Source organism: Phalacrocorax carbo, chromosome 5, assembly GCF_963921805.1.
Source record: "Phalacrocorax carbo chromosome 5, bPhaCar2.1, whole genome shotgun sequence".
Lineage (NCBI taxonomy): Eukaryota > Metazoa > Chordata > Aves > Suliformes > Phalacrocoracidae > Phalacrocorax > Phalacrocorax carbo.
In genome coordinates, this window is record NC_087517.1 from 43,413,018 (window position 1) to 43,433,896 (window position 20,879).

General features: G+C 41.7%; 1 protein-coding gene across 8 annotated transcripts in view; it reads right to left on the reverse strand.

Moving 5' to 3' along the window:
- Positions 1-20,879, reverse strand: part of HDAC4 (histone deacetylase 4) — a 266,018-nt gene that overhangs the window by 154,419 nt on the left and 90,720 nt on the right. For 7 of the 8 annotated variants that reach the window (XM_064452203.1, XM_064452202.1, XM_064452205.1 and 4 more), the window contains one exon: positions 7,558-7,629. In XM_064452203.1, coding sequence (XP_064308273.1) covers positions 7,558-7,629 — 72 coding nt within the window. Of the gene's footprint in view, positions 1-7,557; positions 7,635-20,879 lie in introns of those variants that run through there. The other variant, XM_064452206.1, reaches the window with a different exon arrangement.

Consider the following 20,879-nt stretch of genomic DNA (forward strand, 5'->3'; position numbering starts at 1 on the left):
TGTCTCAGCCTAAATAATTTTTGGGTTTGGAGCTGGTTTTTTGGGGGGCAGGGAGGGGAGCAGGGGGAAAAAGTGACAAAATCAGAGGAAAGGTCTATTTAATCAACCAATGGCAATTTTCCAGGTCAGCATCTGGAAACGGTTACAATATTTTAGGCATCACTGCACAAGCCATTCACCTGATATTCCCTACACTGCCCAAAGACAAAGCAGAGCCAAATATAGCCCTGAAAATCAATATACACTGGGGAAGAACCTCTAGGACCTTGATAAGTGCATCTCGTGTCAGAAGAGGAATTCCTAAAACCCTGGGAACGGAGGTGGCCACTAAGCACAGACCTACGGCATCTATTTTCCCTTTAGCGATAAACTACCCCAAGTTAATTTTGGCATAAAGCACCCCAGGGAGCTCCGTAGTACAGAGCACACCAATTAAAAGGGAACGTGGACCAAAGCAAACATGCTGGTAATGAAACAGTTTCTCAGCAACTCCTTGCTCTCTTACTCCAGCTAACACGCTCATCCATCTAGCAGGCATCAGGAGATGCTGATGGAAAAGAGGAGTCGAGTACAGGGTGTGTCGGACCACTCTGGCCATAGAATAAGTGTTATCTTGAAAAAGTGAGGGAATTAAAATAAAACTTAAAAAAAAAAACAAACCCTAAGATTTCATCTTGATTACCTCTTTAGGGCTGCAGATCTAGGTAAAAGACTCAGAGCTGAAACACACATGGCAAAAAGGACACGGCACAGTCACCAACAGATCATATTTGAGACACACAGAATCTTCTTATGCAGAATGCCTCAATCTATGATCCACTTTCCAAGAACTATTTATCATTTTTCATTCATCACACAGTACTGTTATTTTTAGAAGAGACAGAGGCAATGGGAAGAGATTACTGATTAACAATTCAAGGGAGCCTTTAAATGTCTGCTCCTATAGTGCCATCTCCTCCTTTCCCAAGTCAGAAAGTTTAATGTAAATACCATCGTGCATTCAAAGGCTCTTCCCTCCATCACCTGCTTTTATATAAAAGCAAAAGCACAGAACAACCTTTCCTTTGGTAGGGAATCAGGGAGAAGAATTATTTTGAAAATAACACTTTGTGAACAATCTGGACTAAGCAAATCTAGTGAAATCTATAGTTGATCACTGTGAATTAATGAACTAAACAACATGAGGGAAGAATAAAGAAAAATAGCAAGTTGAGGCTTGCGTAAAGCAAACTTTTCTGCCGGTTACCTTTCATCTAAGAAAATATCTCTGTATTCAAGTACTTAAATCTTAAGTGCTGCTTTCAGCTTTTAAAAGCGGAACAAGTTGTTAATAATTCATCCCACCTCCTCCGTTTAATAACCGTTCCCTTGTGGGTGAGAAAGGAGGTGACAGCTAAATATTTTTTCTGAGAAAAAAAAAAAAAAAAAGAGTTTAGGAGCTGCGGGCTCCTGTTCTTCCTACCCCACAGGATCAGGACATCCACAGACCATGTTCTGGGCAGCCATCAAAGCAGTCCCCACTCCAGCAAACGCAACTCAGCAAGAGAAGTGGTTTTATTCCTTGCAGTACTTGGATGCTGCAGTTCAGGCAAGAGATGGTGCCTCATCAGGCTGGCCAAAAAGCTCATCCGTCTTGCATACAACCCTACAATGGCTGCACAACCCTACAACGGGCACGTGCCAATGGCGAGTCATAGTGTCATTAAATTATCATAGGACTATGACCCACAAAACATGAGTTAGGGTGCAATATTAGTCCAGGAAAGAGGTCCTGAAGCTTCAATTTCCCTGCTACTCTGCAGGGAGCTGCCCAGGGTCTCTAGATGTGGCAATTCCCTCCACTGTCCTACATAAATAACCCCAAATTCGCTGACCACATTCTGGGTGTGCTGCAAAGGGCTTTTTATAAAAGCACAACAATACAGAAAGTCATCTATGGAAATCTGGGAGCTAGCTGAAGCATTACGCAAGGCTTTCCTTGCTCAGCAACAGGTTACGAAGGTGAGCTTTAGTAGTACCTCTAGCTGGTAAAACACTTCCTTTATTGTCATTGCATGGGCTACATTTTGTATGGCCGGTTTAGGGTTGGAAATAATACCTGTTGCAATAAATACCAGGTTAACTCGATTTTAACTATCAAGGCTCTAAGCTATACTAACCTGCAGTTTCTCCACTATCTTATGCCAGAGCATCTATAAATAAGCTAACAGTAGGAGAATAAGCACACAACAATTTAATCTGCTTAGTGTACGGTTGTGACATCAAAATGATTTCTCAAGAACTCACTTTTAATGATAATTGGCATTTTTTGGGGTGGCTTTCCCCCTCGCGCACCCCCGACTCCATGGAGGATAGATCAGGATATTTTTAACATTAAAGGACTAGCCTTTCTGCATATGAGCTATACTTCTGGGGCACAATAAAACCATATGCCATTCCCGTACTAACACGTCCCGGTGAGAACAAGGACGAGCAGGCTCTTGTCTGCGGAGCTGCAAGCCTGTCGGGAGCCCTGAATCCTAGCTGACCGGCCAGCAATCTGAACCTGCTTCAAAGCCCCACGGCACCATGCTGATTTGGTGCCTTTCTGAAGCAGCTTTTGAAGCAGACATGCTATAGAAAGCAGGCAAGTATCTAAAAACACAGTGCAGTGAGAGGGCATCCCCTTCCTTTGAAGGGATAAATTAACAAAGGCGCAGTATTCAGCTCTGTTAGACCAACTGGACTACCACTTCTTCCACTTAGAGACAGGGATTAATCTCTGATTTCAAAAGCCTGTAAAATCATGTAACAATATTAGTCCAGAGGCTCTTGCAAACCATTTATTCACACATACATCAGCGCTTTTTTTTTTTCTTTTTCTTCAAATGAATGTGGAAGTGAGACTGGGTAATTAGATCCAGGAAAAAGAAAAAGCAGGGAGCTGAAATCTGCTGCATACTCCTCTGGCTGCCCCTGCCACACTGCCCTTGCTCTTGCCAGTGTCAGATTCAGAAAAGCCCCAGTACCATGCTGGAAGAGCAGCAGCATTGCAGTATATGCAGCAGCAGGAGGTCAGCATGGCCAGCAGCAGCAGCCTGGAGGAAGAACAGGGGATCAGCTATGTGTGGAGGAGTTGTTTTGGACAGCCTCATGTAGAAGATGGCAGTCTGCTCACCACCATTAGGACACCTCCAGTCAAACCCCTCTTGCTCTTACAGAAACTGCTCAGCAGCAGCCACCCTCCATGCTTTAACCCACTAACTGCCAATGTTTTGCAGGAGACTACTACCAACCCTCAAAACTCATCAGAAAACCACCCGATTGCTCCATCTAACGTGCAACATAGCCTCGCAGACCACCAGTGGTTTGCAGATGACAGATGGAGCACAACCTCAAGGCGGCATGCAGCAGCTTTCCACCTGATCCACAACAGCAGCCAGAGAGAGATCTTCACCTTAGGGGCAAGAAGCCCAGAATCTTTTCCTCAACCTCTACATACATCTGTATTCTCCAATGGATATGTCCCAACGCAAGCTATTTGTCAGCTGCACTCAACCACAGCAATAAGTTATATGGTTTCACTATTATTTTTGTCACAACTTGGGAATGCATTCCTGAAAAACCAATGGAAATGCTATGGGAAGGGGAATTTATTTTCTAATTCAGTAGTTGTACTGTACAGAGACATCCCCAGAACTTCACATTAGGCCATAACCAGCATATTGGAGAAAAACGTCCAGCCAGTTGAGACTGTTCATCTTAATTTGCAGGTTTTTTTTACTTCAAGTAAAGCTTTTAAGTTCAAAAAGGCCTAGTTCCCATCTTATCTAGTTCTAGCATTTTACTTATATACCACAGCTATCAAGCTGTTTTCACATTTCTAATGCTAAAGAAATTGCTTAAGGTTGTATTGTAACAAAAGGAGCAATTAAAAAGTTTATACCAACAAGAAAAACTGCAGAGACTTACAGGAGTTAGTTAACTAAAGTACTGTAAAGCACAGCCTTGTAAAGAAAGAAGACTCATTCTACAAAGTATGCTTAACGATAAATCTAAAGGATGGTACCAACAGTACACAAGTGATGTTTTCAAGAGGATTATCTACAACATATCTAGATATTTACAGTCGAGGTCTTTAAGACTGGCCCCCTAGCTTCACACTACAGAAATGGAGAGCATTGCTCAGTTTCAAAGGATAGGGAGCAAAAGTAAGGGGACAAGAGAGCTCTGTCCCTCCCTCCTTATATATGAATCAGTCCCCTTAGGCAGGCTGCAGCTAAGTTCACTACTAAAAGAAGAATACCATAAAACACAATACTTAAAAGCAGTATGCTAACTTGCAGAACAATTCCTTCACCGTTCTGCAAGCAATCCACTGCCACCCATCAAAACCAGGCAGTAGCCACCTCTGTGCCCATGCATCTGAGCAGCTTTCTCTCCTACTAAACCCGGCCCCTTAATCACTGTGAGATTTTCCATGTAACATTGACTAAATATAGTCTGTGTAGTCCTTGCTCTGAAGAGCTCTGAATTCAGCAAGTAAAAGTTAAGTTGCCCCTTCCTGCCCCAGGCCAAAGATGCAGCAATATTCTGAAGCCAGAAAAAGGAAAGCAGCATTATCAAACAGATTATTATATTCCTGTGCAAGGTGTGGGTTGTGGGGGTTTTGTCTTGTTTTACTTTTACAAGCAACTAAAATTCAGGAGCACCAATTATGGGGGATACATTTTTGAAAAGAAATTGTTTCCCTTCCTCAAATTAATCCTTAATTTATGCAAAAAGCAAGGAGGGAAATCATCTTCCTAAAAACATACCTTGCCAATGACTGAACTCCATTCTACTCAACCCAATTCACTCCTAAAATGGTTTCATAAAAGCGTTCTAAACATTTTGATTTTGTATTTGATATGCTTCCACAGCACAGAGAATCTTCAGGACCTGTATATCCCTCTCTCACCCTTTTACATCAGAGATCAACAACTAACAAGGATCAAACTTCTTCACTTGGTTCACGGTGAAAAGAACACATTTTGGTTTCCTACAAGTACACCGCAATGATTTTACCTTAACTACAAAGGTAGCTCTGGGAATAAAGGCTCATCATCTGCTCAAGTTTATTCATCACGAGGGCTACAAATCAGTCACTTTAGCATAACAAGGATGGGATAAGGTTTTAAATGGAATATCCTAGGACACGATTAAGCAATTTTTTTCCTTAAACTGTTTTTCAACACCATTATTTCAGCCATGCCTGAGACTTGGAAAAACACCCCACAAACCCACACATAACTTGTTTTTCCCAGAGCAATACTTGGTATCACTTTTTCTTTCTTCTCTCAGAAGGATCTGCAGCAAATTCCTAAAGGCAATAATGATAAAAACCAGACAGAACAATGGTTTGCCCAAGTGAGTAACTCCCTCAAACTGACAGCAACTTTTAACAGCAATTTTAAAAAGCCATCAGGATACATAGGTATAGGCAGACACCACACTTGAAAGCCAGCTGATGAGCCACTGCCGAGATCAAGGATATTTGCTTGCATTCACAAACATGCCGAAACATCTTTTTGCTTTTTGCCAATCACGGTGCTTCCAGGTTTTAATTACCGTTTTGCAAATCAAAACATAAGCTAGACATTCCCAGCCCATGTACACGCTGCAGGGCTGAAAAGATTACTCCAAAATTTAGCAGAAACTGAAGAAGCGTAGGGTCTCCAGCAAAAAGTACATGGGTGACCACTGTCCAGAGCCAATGCCGTTTCTTGCATAAGGTCACATTTTCATTCCCAGTCAGTCCTACCCTTTGCCCATTACATGCACAACCAGCCTGAGCTTTCCAGCATGAGACAGGAATTCCCACGGCTCAAACACTGGTAGAAGTCATTCAAAGAGACATTGCTGCCTATCTCACATCCCCCCCCACTTAGCCTGAGCACAGCTCCCCAGTGACGGCTAGCTCTTTTTTTCAGTAGCCATACAGGGAAGCTCTTAAAAGTTCTCAAAATGGAGTCCAAACACTAAGAATTCCATAAATCCTGTATGAGTCCATAACACATTAAAAAAGCCTCATTTTATCCGAGGAAAAATAGTCAGAGCACACTGAACTCTACCACCAGGTGACCCAAGTTGTTAACCATCATCAGCCTTTGTCCTGAAATATCAAAAAAGGAAACAAATATAACAAGCAACAACGCAATCAATTAAAAAAAAGCAAAAGACTAAACCCCATCACATCCACAATACTGGCCACTGACCTCCTGAGAGAAAAGAGGACTGTGACTCCTCTTGTGCAGAGCCACAAAACTCTATCTAGCACATGGATATGAAATGGGGAATAAAACCTTTAAGTTGACCTGTGTTACCACCGTAGTCTTAAGATTACTATCTCACGCAGGGCTAGGAAAATATAACCTCTCTTACCTGATGGACAAGTTTTGGAGCACAGGGAGGGAAGAGAGATTTCTCAGAATCCAAAGCCAAACACTTGTACTTGTAAACAAGGATCTCTTCCTTTTTTCCCAACACAGTTCTACCTCCTTAAAAGTTTGCTTCCCCAGATATGCATGTAAGTCCACGAAAATCTAGGTTAGGTCACAGGCCATCCGCCCCCCCCCCCAAATCTACTGAATTTGTTTTGAATAAGCTTCGTTTACATTTTTCCAACTTGCATTACCAGAAGCGCTTAGATCTTCTGTGAGATCTCTTCCTTAATATAAAAGGACCTAAAGGCATTTTGGAAGGCAGCAGCGAAGGGAAAGTTGGGTTTTTAGCAAACTCGAGCTCCTACCTAGAAAGTAGATAATGCTTCATATATCCTATCATCCGTAGTATAAATCTCTCTGTTTGCACCTGGAAGCAAAACACTTTTGGAAGAGAGAAGGGGGAAACACAAAAGACAGCAGCAGATTGCTTTCCATAGCATCTCATGTACTGCGACCAAAACTTCGGTTTCCATCACTTGAAGTGCTGCAATCATGAGTCATAAGTTCTCTCTCAGCTCAGTGAGGAGCAGACAGGCTCCAGGATGAACACTGTGGCTGCTGTGCTTACTTCATACCAGAAGGACAAGACACAAGAGATAGCATAGCAGGATCATATGAGGGAAGAAAAGTGAATAGCCCAGAGCTCAGCCTGATACACTTTGATCAGCCTGTGTTTAGCTCCTCATTTCAACACAAGGAGACTCCTCACCTTAATGGGAGCAGCAACTCAAAACCCTACTTTGCTTCACAGTGCTCCTTTTGGGCTGTGAAGAGACTGGTAAGGTGCTACTTTTTTCTGCTGTCCTCTCCTTTCTAAGAGAAAACAAGTAGCTCCAACCAGGTTAGGCTCTTAGACCCATGCCAAGGGTGAGGGCTGAGCTATTTAAGACTCCCAAGGCTGCTGTGCTCCATCCTCCCTCCACTCCCAAATCCCACTCGCCCAGCCTGGGAAAGTAGATGTGTGCAAGTTCTAACAGACTTTGTTCCAGCATTTTACATTTGCATTCTGTTCTCCCACTTGCAAGATAGAGCTGCAGAATATTTTACTGCATTCCCAGAATAGGAACAACATTTAATAAAAGTTTCTTCTTACCAGAGCTAGGCATGTGGTTCACTCTAGGTGGATTCAACAGCTCTACTGGCTGGTCTCTGCCAGAAAGCCCATCTGGAAAGAGAAGGGAAAAAAAAAAAAATAAAAAAAAAAAATCACATCAACTCCTTGGTTAGCTGAGCTATTTTAGACATTCCAAGCAGGGAAAAAAAAGCTAACCAGTTATCAATGTAAAACAGAAACACACAAGTACCACAAATCAATAGAAACAAGAACATTAACAGGACAGCTGTGTAACAACTGCTTACACTAAAGCATAAAATAGAAGATACTCTAGCCCAAATTGCACTCAGGTTTACCCAGTCTTTAAATTCACAACCAGTATCGATCCCAGTCCAAGGAAATAGGCACGTGAGTTTATAAACCTTACCATACAATAACTAAATTGCAATTCATTCCTTGCTCAGAGAACTGAGTGAGTTAAGACAGAAATACAGCCCTGTGAAGCGAAGTTGAAGAATGGCTGTAATATGCCAGGGAGATGTTAAGGAAAACTGACAAATCACTGCAGGAGATTAAAATGCATAGACATGCATAACAAGCCCTGTTTTGCATAAGTTTGGATTTCAGAAAGGCATTAAAAACATACTTTGTAAATGATATGCAGAAATTCGCCTTGCTGAAGCAGTTTTTTATTTAAAATATTTCAAAGATTGTATCTTGCATGCAGGTAGAGTTAAAACAGAAGAACACAATACCTACTGCTGTAGACTGCCAGACCAGATTTTCTAGTCACCCATTCCCTTCCCATCTGCCCCCCACCAATAAAAGTTGAAGCAAGAAATGCTAAATTATGTTTTCAGTACTCAGATTATGAATACTTGAATACAGAAAACTTATCTCAAAGCTGTTTTTTCCACTGTCAATATCTTCACCTTTTCCAGTTTTGTCTTGCTAGCTCTAATGCCTTTCTGCACTCTGTGCTGCAGCACAGATACGATCAAGCCAAAGCCTGCCTGGAGACATCCAAGAAGCCCATCTCTCTCAGTCAAAGCAAACGACAGTATTATTAAAAATGCTAAGATGTCTGTGGAACTTTAAAAAACATTTAAAAAGTCACACTTTTCTTCTCCCCATTTTCTCCATTCCCAGTTTCTGAAGAGAAAGCACAATTGGGTCTTCTCCATCACTTGCGTAGGTTTGCCTCCAGTGACCATACCCGAGAATCAGTGCAGCCTCAGGCAATACGTCAAGAATTTAAACTATAACCATGCTGAGTTCTCCTTCTCAAACAAGTAATATAGATTACTCAAATTCTAATTTCTTCTTTTTGGCTTTTTGTTTGTTTCTTCTAGAGCCAAGAGTGTGGCCAGGCTTGCTGTACTGGAATGGGCAACCTACAGCATCGGTGGCAGGACACTTGGCCAGCCGAGCTTCACCTGCACAAGGAGCGGCAAATGGCAATACAAGACTAGGCAACGGGATTGAAGGATAGAGTGAAACGTCACTATTTTAAATAACATTCAGCCATCAGCCTCTCGAGATTCACAACCCAGCGGTCACTGCAGATCAAAGAGAGTAAATGGATAGCGGAAAAAATATGTTCCTCCGTGGTTATTAAAATGTCAGCTTTTACAGCCTTGTTTTTCCTATAAGACAGGCACTTGCTATCTCAGCCCTCACTCTTATTTTATAATTCAGCAGTGAATTGCAATCATACTTCCTGCTGAAGCCTTTGCTGAATACACCAGCATTACCCAGGGACCACAAGCAGCTCTCCAAACTCATCTTTTCACCCTGCCAGTGGCTTTTTAAAAAAATAAAAAAAAAAAAAACAAAACACCACAAAAAAACCTCCACTAGCCTCTCCTAGCAGCAATACAGCAGTCACTCCAGCAGCATGCCGGCACGGTACGCGTACCCATGCCGGCACACACCACAGCTCGGCCGGAGGCATCGTCCAGGAAAAGGGAGTGCGCAGCAGGGAGAGGCGAGAAAAGCCCCACTCCGTGGGGCTGAATGGGCCTGCCTTTTCCTGGGGAGCTGAGTAGTTTCAGCTTCTCCACTGAGCTACTTCAGATGAAGATGTGCCTTCAGAAAAGGACCCATCTACAAAACAGAGCCCTGTACTAGCAGTCCAGGTGCTCTACAAGACAAATCCGGGTCAATTTTGAAGAGGATATTTGCAGCAAGGCTGTTGGGAGCTGCTAAGGTGCCCTTTATAATGCTAAATCCAGCAATTTTGAACAAGTGACATATTAAACAGCAGTACAAAGCTGCTGGCAAGGAACAACTGATGAAAGCCCACCCATTCCTAGCGCCAGTCTGCAGCACCAGCCATTTCAGCAGGCTCACTTGGCTGGCCAGACACCAGACAGGCACCTGCACAAAGCCAGCAACCCCCTTTGAAGCTGACCAAACTGATACAGGCTTTTTATTTTGTTGTTTACGTACTTTCTCCCCCACTGTTGGGAATTTTCAGTCTCACCAGTGCATCAGAGATCACCAACAAAGTGTTGGTTAGTGGGTATTTATAGGACTGCTTTGGTTTTGTTTTTAATTCTTAGGGAAAAAAACCCTACATTTTTCAAGGAATCAAAAAAAACCCCAACAAATCAGAAACCAATGCTCTTCAATCTTTGTTTCAAAATGAGTAATAGACTAATCAAGAAAAACATTTAAGAATGTCTTTTAAAGCACTGACACCTTAAAAACTGGAAGTGAAACCAAACTATGTAAGACCAAGGTTCTATATATTTGCTGTATTGAGTCATTAAAAAAATAAATCTCTTTGTTTAAAAACAAGAAAAAAAAGAGGCAGTTTATCAGGAGATATTTGTATAAGGCATCTCTTCTCCTAACCTAACCTAAAAAAAGGTTAAAACAAGATGTAAACATGCAAGCTGGCATCGCTTGCCCCTCCTGAGTGGTAAGCTGTCTCACACCCTGAGCACAGTAAATGCATGTGCCCAGCAATCACAACACAGCAAATATGCTATCAGCACAAGTTTATTACCTTTTTTATGTTTCCTTAAAAAACCCTTTCGGTTGGTATGTCCAGACCATAATTGTTTCACCCTACTTGCTCTTGGTAACCTACCACCTTCTTTCCCAGTTCTCTGTATCCTCCCCTCTCATGCAGTTTGCAGACAGGTACCAGAAGGTGCATCACTTCTGGCTGCAGGAGAGGAGCCTGCACATCAAGGCAGGCCCATTCAGCCCCATGGGATGAGCTGGGACATGGCTTGGGCACCTGCATTCACTCCCTCTGCAAATACACCTCCACCTCACGATGGAGAGGGGTGAAAGCACAAGCCTGTGGGGTTGCTGTGCGGAGGCTGCAGTGCCCATGCAGCACCAGCACATCCCGTACTGTGGTGGAGGCAGTAGCCTCCCAGTGGAAACAAGCATCCTCGGCATCTCCACAGAGAAGCAAGGCAACGTTGAAGACTTTTTCATTTACTCACTTTCTAGAATCTAGAGGAGTTTTGGGTTTCTTTGTTTGTTTTTTTGTTTTTAATTGAAGTAACTGCAAACACACACACACTCTGCTATATTGCTCCCCATACACATACCTCCTCTGGTACTACAAAACATGAGCAGCAGTGAAAAAGCCAGGACCTCAGAGATATTTCAAGCTCATTTCATATAGCTAGAGTGCCTCACTTGCAGAAGCGGCACGTATTTCAGAGCAGCCCAAGCTCTTTAATCAGCCTTTCCAAGCAGGAACTCAGGTGTTGTCCTTTTCCCAGCAGCATCCCAACAGCCGTAGGCCAAAGCCAAAAAACTCTTACTCCAGACACCTCCATAAACACAGACAGAGTCTATCTGACTTGTTGTCAGGATACTGCAGGAGATTCCCCAAAAATCACAGTTCTACATCAGGTCAGCCACTTAGGGTGTGAAATATTCTTTTGTTCTGGGTTTTCGCTTTTGCACAATATCTGTATTAGTCAAAGCTGTGATGGTTCATAACATCAATGAACTTCACTCGACAAAAAAACTGAGCATCTTGGACTCAAAACTTTGCTGCACATACAGAGTTAGCTTGGCTTTTGAGTCCAAAAAACAGAGAGGAAAAAAAACCAAACAACAAAAAAACCAAACCAAACAACCCCAGAACACAAAAATTGGCCTCTCAAAGCAGTTAAACATTCCTGTTGTCTCCTACAAAAAAAAAAAGCAAATAAATCTTTTAATTTCAAGAGACTAGCCGATCAGTTTGTTAGGAAAGACAAAATACCATTGCATTTAATGAAGCATACTATCTACTGCCAACACAACACTGACCAAAACACACACACACCCCCCCCAAATAATTTTAAAAAAAGCCCCAAAAAACCAAACTAAAGCAACCAAAACCCTCACACCTTCTGAAAGGAGCAGAAGAGTCCCTTACACCAGTCTAAAGAAAGGCTTTAGAATCATAACTGTGCTACATCAAAATTTCATCAGGTACTAAAATCCACACACCCAATCTACCAGGATTCCTCCTTTGCTGCCCACAAAAGCACTTGCTTTGATTGCTTCCTTCTGTCTCGAACAGATAAGCTAAATTGAGGTCAAACTTTTGTGGGAAAAAATCCTGAGAACTGACCACTGGAAGATGGAGAGGTCTGCAGTCCTAAACGGTGATTAATGTGCTCTATACAAGTTCAAAAGAGGAAAAAAAAAAAATCCCTATGTTTTGCATATTCCACCACATTGCTTCACAGTTCCTGATGCACCATCACAATGGAGATAAACTGGTCACTTGGGGGGGATCTAAGCCTCAAGAAAAGTGTGTTTTCTCCTACTGCTGCACTGGGTTTTCTTACCACCATTACTGCAGCCTCTCCCTATATCAATTGCTGTATAATTGACCTCTGTGCAACAAATGAAAAGCACAACGGTTTATGCCAATGCTAAGAACACACCAACACGGGTCTGGGTCTGCAAATGCCAAAATGAATACAATCAGTTTCCATTACAAAGAAGTTTTACCTCCTACTTTACAAAGTATTCAGCTCCAATCCTCTGCAGGCTTCACCACGTACCTACAGAGAAAGCTTTGGCAATTAAAAAATTACAATTAAAAAAGCTTCAGAAGACACTAAAATCACCTGTGCCACACACACTAAAATTTTATCCCTGTTACTGCCTAGAAGGGATCACAGGGGTGTTTCTGTAGTCCCCAGAAAGCAGACAGGGATGGGAAGCAGTTTGTCTTTCTGATGTGGACAGGCGAAGGAAGTGTGAAGAGGGCAGAACATGTAATGGCAATTTAACTCTTAGAAGCCACAAACCCTGCTTTGAATAGTATTGAGACAAACCAGATTACCTGCAAAATATTTTCAAGCTCTCTACTAACCAAGTTTTTCCCTAAGCTACTAAAAATAATTGCCAAGAAAATGCCCTCTTGAATTGGTTCTGTATGAGTCAATCCAATGAATTCACCAAAAATATCAGAAAACAGCAAGAGTGAGTTGTTCTGGCTGTACCAGGGAGTCTGAACTGGGCAGATTAATCCCAGAGCTGACGGTGGCTGGTGATGAAATGATGCCTGTAGACCGTCCAGTCCAAGATACTTACAAGGGAAAGACAAACTGCACTGTCCATCAAGCCTGGACGGAGGCAGACACCAGCCTGATTCATGGCTCAAGTTAGAGAACATTTAGTGTAGCTTAATTTCCAGATGGGTATTTCTACTCATTAATTAATAAGATGAAGCCATTATTCATTGACGGGAACTCAAACAGTTTATTTTTATCCTAGTCTGTTCCAAAGCGTTGTTTAAGTTATTTTAAAAATATAGCTGGGACAGGTTTGGAAGTGGCTTTATATGCAGGATTTAAACATGTTGAAAATAGCAACACAAAGAAAAGATAGTTACTCTACGCTCCAGAATAAGACAGAAACCTGCATGGATAAAAACCCTCAGAAAAGATGAAGCAGCAAACCAACCAACCACCTCCAAAGCAAAACCAAAAGAGACAAGGTCAGGGAAATACAGCTTTGTTACTTTAAAAAAAAAAAAAAAAAAAAAGAGGGACAAATGAACAAAAACAAAAGGTTGAAGCATTCACTGAGCTGTTACAGAAAACTAAGCAGCCTTACCATAATTAACTCTGATGAGTTTAAAAATGCAGGCAGAACTGGGAACAAAGAGGTTATTTAAATAGTTTTCCATGTATTCAGATCTTTCAACCTGATGCAAATCAACCTGGCCTACTTGAACTCCTTGAGTAAAGTGATGGACAACCAACAACTATCTTTACAGGACACCCAGAGTAGAGGAAAAGTACTACAGAATTAGAGAAGCAAAACTTCAAGAGAGGCAGGGGAAAAAGGCAGGAGGAAGAGGTACAGAAGATGAGTGTTATTGACTAGGGTTTGATTTCCTGAGAGAAAATTTCAAAAGGCAGAACAAAAATCAGGTAGCAGGAAAATCAAGACGGATCAAAGTGAAGAAAGCAAGCAACAGATTTATTTCTTTGTCAGTATATCTAGCTGGAAAACTGAGAAAAAAAGTTTTTATTTTAACCAAGTTTTATAAAAAAAATATCGAGAGGTTACATGGGGCACATCAGTAAAGAAATCTGGTCTGCATGAATCACTCTAAACCAAGTACACACCTGGTTTAAAAAGCCCACCCAGTCATCATCATCTTCTGGATCTGTTACATCCAGCAAATTGTGGTAGTTCACAATTTACTGGTAAGAGCAGTAAAGATGCATTTAAAATTCAGGCACGCCCTCACACCACAGAGATCCCCCTTTGGAGCACAAGATACAGAATTCAACAACAAGTTGGAAAATGGACGGATGAAAAGTTAAATGATTAAAACCCTACCACCTTAATGATTATGATAATAACTGCAACAACAATGGTCAAATGTACAATTAAAAGATGAAAAACACCTGGCAAAGCAAAGATGCAACAAAGAAAAGCCAAAGGACTTCACAAAACTAAGCATCCACCATTTGGCAATGATGCATAAGACAAGTTCATTCCACTATGCATTAGCAGAGGCATATGCAAGGCAAGGGAGGTCATTAATCAGGGACAATGACAGCTTCCGTGGCCAAAAGCTGCCCTTGGTTTTAGATTCAACTCCAGAAGATGAATTGTAGGCAATCAAGGAGAAACCTCTGAGAAAAGATTTTTAAAAATGAGATAGAAGATCTGCAGAACTCAGTAGTTTTTCCAACATCAACCTGTTCTCAGTTGAGGGAAGACTGTATAATGGCTCCGAGACTTTTTCAGGATGACCAATTATCTGCTAACGCAGGGAGTTTTGAGACGTCTTGACCAAATACCTTTCTCATCTTCTTTAATCATATACTTTCTGGACAACACTTTGCTGCACAGAGCAATCGATTATTTCTGAGTAGGCAGGGAATTATTCCTCCTGTAAACAAGTCCTAAAACCTAAGACCTTGCCATTGTACTGCCAGTCCACATCCTCCACAAGAGGCAGCTACAGCCACTTGCCGTTCACAGCATCAGGTTCCTTTCCAAGCTGGTTTTGGGGTAGGCTTGGCACACAAATTGCAAGACCTCTGATGGACTCTACCATTCTCAGCAACAGAGTAGGATCTAGAGCTTCTTGTTCATATAGTTCCAGTTTCTAGATAAGAAACAGGAGTGCAGAGGAAAACTGTTGAGCAATAAGACATCCCAATAAGACATCTGCAATAGTCCAAGTGATCATTGTTTCTTTGAAAGCCACTTGCAAGGCAATTACCAGATTACTTTGATTATTTTTTCACCAGGAGTATACAGCTCAAAAGCTTGCCCCCATGCCTTCCAAGCTAAAATAAAAAGAAGCTGTAATTTCTTGGTGACCAATCGATAAAAAGCCTCAGGCAAAACAAGGCGGCTGACAGCAAGCCCTGGATAAATAACCATCAGTTGGCATCTGAGAGACTATCCCAACCACATCCTTTCAAGACCATGCATCCACATTTAAAATTAAGCTTTCGCTAAGGACAGAAACAAAGGGGATGCTTCTGGATCAATGACTCCTGAATTTGTAGTTGTCATCAAGCAAACAATTACCCTGTTCTCCACACTGCTTTCTAGTAAAACAGTTGTGAACCTGTCTTGCAAAGAAAAGAAAGATCCTTTCCCCTTCTTTCCAACCACGCCACCTTACCATCTGCTTCACAGCACAGCTGAAAGACACTTCAACACAACAATACTGCACTTCAGAGGAAAGCTCCAAGACAGGCTCAGCCTCACAGTTACCTTCACACAGGAGATGAATATGTGTATGCTTGACCAGGGTTACCTTCAAAGCCTGTACAAAAAGGAGCATCAGCAGAATCAACTTCCACTTTGCACCGGGAGCGGGCTCTTGGAACAAGCCCCTGGCTGCCCCACTTACCATACTTTTCCACATCCCTTATTTTTGGTTGCATCATGGAGCAGTCTGAGCACACAGACTGGATTTTTGGGGGGGATATGCCTCAAACTCAACCCAAAACACCCAGCCTAACATGTTCCAGCCACTAATAGGGACTCACGTCTGAGGAACTGGACTAAATTCAGTCCTAAAACAAGCTTCAAAACAACCCCACGCAGCCTGTGTTTGACTCCATCAGCATCATCTGCTGGACTCCACAGAGCTGATCCTCTGCATGGTACTTGCTGTCACAGTCATGAGCTGTTCTTCTTCATGCGTTCCCCTTCCCTCTGATTAAGGCTGCCAGTAGTCTACAGACCAGCACAAGCCTCATCCCTTGTCATCAGGCCGTTGTCAGCAGCTTATACAGAAGTACATGCTGTGAAAAGTGAGAGCTCCTCAATCTTACTGGCACTGCCCAGGGAGTTACGTGCTGTCTCCATTAGACATGTGAGAGCATGGCAATTTCATGGACCCCTATCAGGCCCAAGAACACCTAGTTTTTTCCCTGCTATCAGTATGTATGTATCACAGTCACATTATAAAAAGTATCTTGCATTTTATACACGAGTTGAGGGGTTGTTTTGCTGAACAACATGCAAACAGTATTTATCTGCATTACTTCTTGGCAGGATTTGGGGTGGGTGAGTGGGTGGTTCTGGCCAACTGCATCGCCGTATTTCTAAAACCAGACCGTGCACTAGCCTTGTAGCCTTGGGATACGAGGCAGCTGAAATAGGATCGCTGAAGGATAAAAGTCTCTGCCCCTGACCACTAAGCACAGTCCACTAAGCCTTCCTGACTTGCATATTAATAGCTATGGCATGTAACAACAAGTTAAAATATTAGTCATGAGAACAGTAATTATCACGGACATATTATTTATTTGTCTACTCATTTGAAATTTACAGAGAAAAAAAGTCCTCAACATTTACAAGAAAGCAATTAAGGCAGCAAATGGATTATTTCTCTTTAAACCTATGAGAAAATGTTCAGTGCATATTTCCTCTCTAATTTGTCTGCACTCAAGAATCTATTTTTGGAAGTCTCCCTAGACTGTATTGTAGCACCACATGTACTGTAATGGCATTTTAATTAGCCCAGAGAGCTGGAAGATGCACTATGCATCCAAAAGAGAAGCAGCCTAACAAAATGAGAGCATCCTTCTCTTCTTTGAGATTTACAGCAGCTATCAAGTCAAAATACCAATTATGGTTTCAATCGGAATCAACTGCAACTGCTATAAAAATCCAGTGCATTTCAACAGCCTATAGAATTCAACAAAAACAAATGTAGTATTTAAACACTATTTATTCATACTTTAAAGGTAGATGGTAAAAATCAAATGCTGCAGATATCCACAGGCAGAACAGTGGATAGGAGGGGAGACAATAAAAAAATACATATATTGAAGTGGGGCCCTAAATATGTTCGTTTTTGCTCTGCAAGTATAATCAAGAAAACATCCATTTAAATGAAAGCTAATCCAATCCTGTTTGTATGGGGTTGGTTTGGGTTTCTTATTATTATTACTACCACCACTATATCTAATACCCAAGTTGACCACCTTCTATTGCCAATGAGTGACATAACGCATAAACAGCATCAACACAGTCTTGTATATATTTAATTTGCCATAATTCTGACTTCTTTTGATGCAGTATTAAACTAGGTCAGGCTGATGTCCATCGCAGTTACAGAAGAGGCTGACATGTCTGGAATCGTAACCCTCCTTCATGCCCTTGACAATACTGATTGCTCCAGAGACATTTGTAGGTCCAGTTGTCATGTGGAGGATACACAGCACTCCACTGAAGCCAGAAGCAGACCACAGCACTCAGCACCTTGCAAGCAAGAACTATGATGGATTTTAAGCTTTCTCTTGCATTATAATCCACATGAATATTTTACAAGAGTCCAAAGATACTCAGGCACAACATATACTTCATGCTTCATACTGCTTTCCTACCTAGAGCCTAGTAAAGATAAATCCAACAGATCCCACTCTGGTTAACATCAAGGTAAAAGCAGCACTCAGCACCAGTTAATAAGAAAAGCAAACTTTAACATATTGCTATAAGTTATCCTAGAAGCCAAACACCTAAGATGTGTTAAAACAGGAAATGCTGTGGTCCTCAAGGTGTTTACAGATTAATATCCAAATGACAATATGCTACTTTTCAAATGCCAAATCTTAGAAGTGCTGTGTTTTACTTCCTACGCCATTGTTTTCTTTAATTCATTGCAGTGGGATGATAACGAAACTCCTACTAAACATGACAGTCTTCAGTCTCTTCAGCAGACTGACGACTTCATCTGCACAAAACTTGAAAGATAAGTGATTTTGGAAATCCATTGTAATAAAATAATCTTTTACATGTAAATGCAAGAAAATGAAGGTCTGTGGTAACTTATCCAGTAGATCAAAGAGATAAAGCTCACTGAAAATGGTCTGACATAATTACAGTGAAAAGGAATAGCTAGCCATTTCAGTAGACTTGCTTCCCCCGTGGGCAAGGAAAGTCACAACCCCCTACAGCCAAGCCTTTCCACCATCCCCTGGACAGATGCAGCATTAAGTGAAGAAAAAATAAGATATAAAGGAAAGAATTACCGCATTAAAGAAACAGCACGTACAGTACACTTCTGATGTGCATTCTCCCTTTTAAGCCAAGAATATCCATATTTAATGCTGTTTTTCATTCCATTCTTCTGCAACAAGTTTCAAAATCAGCTCATTTGGTACACCAAAAATAACCACGAAAGTCCAATTATGGACAACCTCGAGTATGCACTTGCAGCAGAAACCAAATAAGTAGCCTACATCTTGATCACCTGTCGCACCTTGGCAGTCTGAGAGATTATTCTGTCTTACTTGGGCAAGGTGGAAAACCAAGAAACACACCTGTGCCTGCCCAGAGCCATCTTCTTTCATACACATAATGTCACCGTAAGCATGCCACGCCAGGCCAGGACTATGTCAGAGATTCAGCTCTGCTTTAAGCTTAGCTTACCCAACCATTTCCCAGAGCCTCTCTTCTGCAGCCAACCTCAGAAGGTATTTGGTGGTGAGCATCCAACACCTTCTCTTGCCTAGCGCTGCCTCAAGTTCCAGAAGGACAGCTCAGGCTTTCCACCACATGGAGAATAAAACACATCATTGTGCCCCTGTCTCCCCAGAATCCTGCTATGCCCTGAAGTTAAATCCATCTCAGATGAGATGCTGTACTCAGAACCAAGCCGGTACCTTTGCACAGCCTTTCCCCGTTATTCCAGCCTTATATTATATAAGTCAATTACTATCAACACCAGATAGCAGGAAAATTGCCCCAGTCTACATCTTCCTAAATATACCAGCCATTATCTACCAGCTTTAGGTAGTCTGTATATAATAGCTTCATGTCAATTCATGTACAGTTTTCTAAAATTTGGACTTCAGATATTTTTAAATCCTGGAGAAAAAAGTAAGAAAAGGAAAAAAAAATACTACCATTTCAAAGCATCTAAAAGTAGATTCCACTTTCACAGACTTGGTGGAACTGCAATTTCCCTGCTTGCAATGAAGGAGCTGAGACTACGCTGTTTATTACTATAAATATATTCATAGATATTTTCCCTGGCATGAAGCACTTTAATTTTAAAGGCAAGAGATTCATCAATTCTTACAGATAGCTTCATCCTTACTTCTTTTATTCTGTCAGTGAGCACACGCTCCTGGCAAGAGTGGAGGAGGGTACAATCTGCCACCATCTGCAGGGTGCTATCCATCTGAATAGGCGACTGTCCTCAAGAAATTATTACTGTCCAAGCATTAAACTTAGCTCTGGAATATTATGTTCAACCAACAGACTCTTCCAAGGGCCATCCTGCAAAATGTTCCTGTTCTCTTCTAAGTGCACGGTGGGTTAGTTTGGGTTTTTTGTTTTGTTCAAGTTTTAATTTAGCCTTTTATCAACAGTAAGTAAAACTTTCCATCCTTCTTGGTATGTGAATGGGGTAAAGCCAGTATTCTGCAATCAGAGAAATATTTCTGCAGGAGATCAGTATTATCAATACCATGTGCTTAATTTGCCGAGACAGATCCCACGAACTTCAGCACACTAAAAAAAGCAAACTCCACAGGACTCCCTTGGCATTCAGCAGAAGAGGTGCTGCTGGCACCCGGCCATTTCACAATCATGGACTATTCAGAACACATGAATTCACATTTGATAGCTACAAATTCACAGATATAATGCCACTATAATCAAAACTAATATTTCAGCAGGTTTTAAAAACTGATTGGTGATACAAAAATGAAGCAAGGAATAAAAAAAAAAACAACACCAACCACCTTGAAATTATCTGCAATTGTCAGCAGAAGGAGACCTACAAAGCACATTTTAGAGGCAGAAGAGAAGGTTGAATAACCTGCTTAATTTTCCCTTCTCTCCAGTTGAATAAACTCTCAGGAAGAAATCCAGCTGAAAGATAGCTGCAGAAGAGCCAGGCTTCGAATGAGATTCCAGCTCCTGCCCACACGCTCACAGGACACTCTTAAGCTAATAAGACACCAAGCAGAAAAAAGGTTCGCCTTGTTAAAGAGGGAACGAACTGTATGTTATATGAACCAAACAGCATGGGTTTCCTTCCTTAACCCAGCCCTGCATTTTGCTAGCACACGCGCTAAATAAGACTCATCCCTGAAACTATTTCCAATGCAGGCTGTGTCAGAGGCTCTGATCCCTTCCACAGCAGAAAAAGGAAGTAATAATAATTACTCAGCAACCCATTACGCTAATATTTTCAGAAGTCAGGCTAACCTGGGGAAAATTCCTAGATGAAGCAGAGGACAGGGAGAAAAGAGGCAAAGGAAACTGATGCTCAGAACCCACCCTGGACACCGCTGGCAACAAAAGCCATCTACTATTTCACTACTAACTCGATGCCTTCTTGCCTTACAAGCTGCAGCTTCTTGGGTGGATGGCAAAATTGGAAA